A 617-nucleotide genomic window follows, 5' to 3' on the forward strand; every position below is an offset into this window, starting at 1 on the left:
GTACACGCACCTCTACATCCGCATACACGAACAAAAAAACGCACATGCGGAAGTGTCCGTGTCTCTCCCTTCTCCTGAGCTCTCCGTCCAGATAAATTTCGCCGTAACTCTGTTCGCCGTTACTCCAATTCCGCTGCTTGGAAAGTTTCCCGTCCCGCACTCGCCTCCGCTCACCTTGCATCTTTTCATATAACGAATCGTCAAAAAGCCATCGTCATGCAAGCTTTCCTTTTCAAGCAGCTGGACTGCGTTTTGTGGTAGTCCTTGCTTGTGTGTTTGCTGTTCAAAGTGACGCTCGGTAGTTTTTCTTTCTTTACTTATTCATTCTACAATCTACACAACTATTCTTTTCAAATCGTAACGCCCTCTCGAATTCACTTAAATACCTTGTATTATGCTTCATGTACTGCCGATTTCAAGCCCTGAACCACAGCTCTCACGCCCGTCCCACCCCCAGAGCACTACCACGGGCGCGGCGGCCCTTACACCGTGACGCCGAAGGAAGGGCCGCACCTGCCCATCACCAGCGCCTTCCTCAGGGCCGGCCAGCACCTCGGCTTCGACGTCATCGACCCCAGCGGCCCCGAGCAGATCGGTGGGTGGCCGAGGAACACGCG

General features: G+C 53.3%; 1 protein-coding gene across 1 annotated transcript in view; it reads left to right on the forward strand.

Annotated features, from left to right (window-relative positions):
- LOC119589334 (glucose dehydrogenase [FAD, quinone]-like) overlaps nucleotides 1-617 on the forward strand; it is a gene marked incomplete at both ends in the record, with an annotated part of 61710 nt that overhangs the window by 6879 nt on the left and 54214 nt on the right. Inside the window, 1 exon segment of the mRNA XM_037937954.1 lies at nucleotides 458-595. Within this exon segment, the coding sequence (XP_037793882.1) occupies nucleotides 458-595 (138 nt within the window).

This window comes from Penaeus monodon, chromosome 25 (assembly GCF_015228065.2).
Source record: "Penaeus monodon isolate SGIC_2016 chromosome 25, NSTDA_Pmon_1, whole genome shotgun sequence".
Classification (NCBI taxonomy): Eukaryota; Metazoa; Arthropoda; class Malacostraca; order Decapoda; family Penaeidae; genus Penaeus; species Penaeus monodon.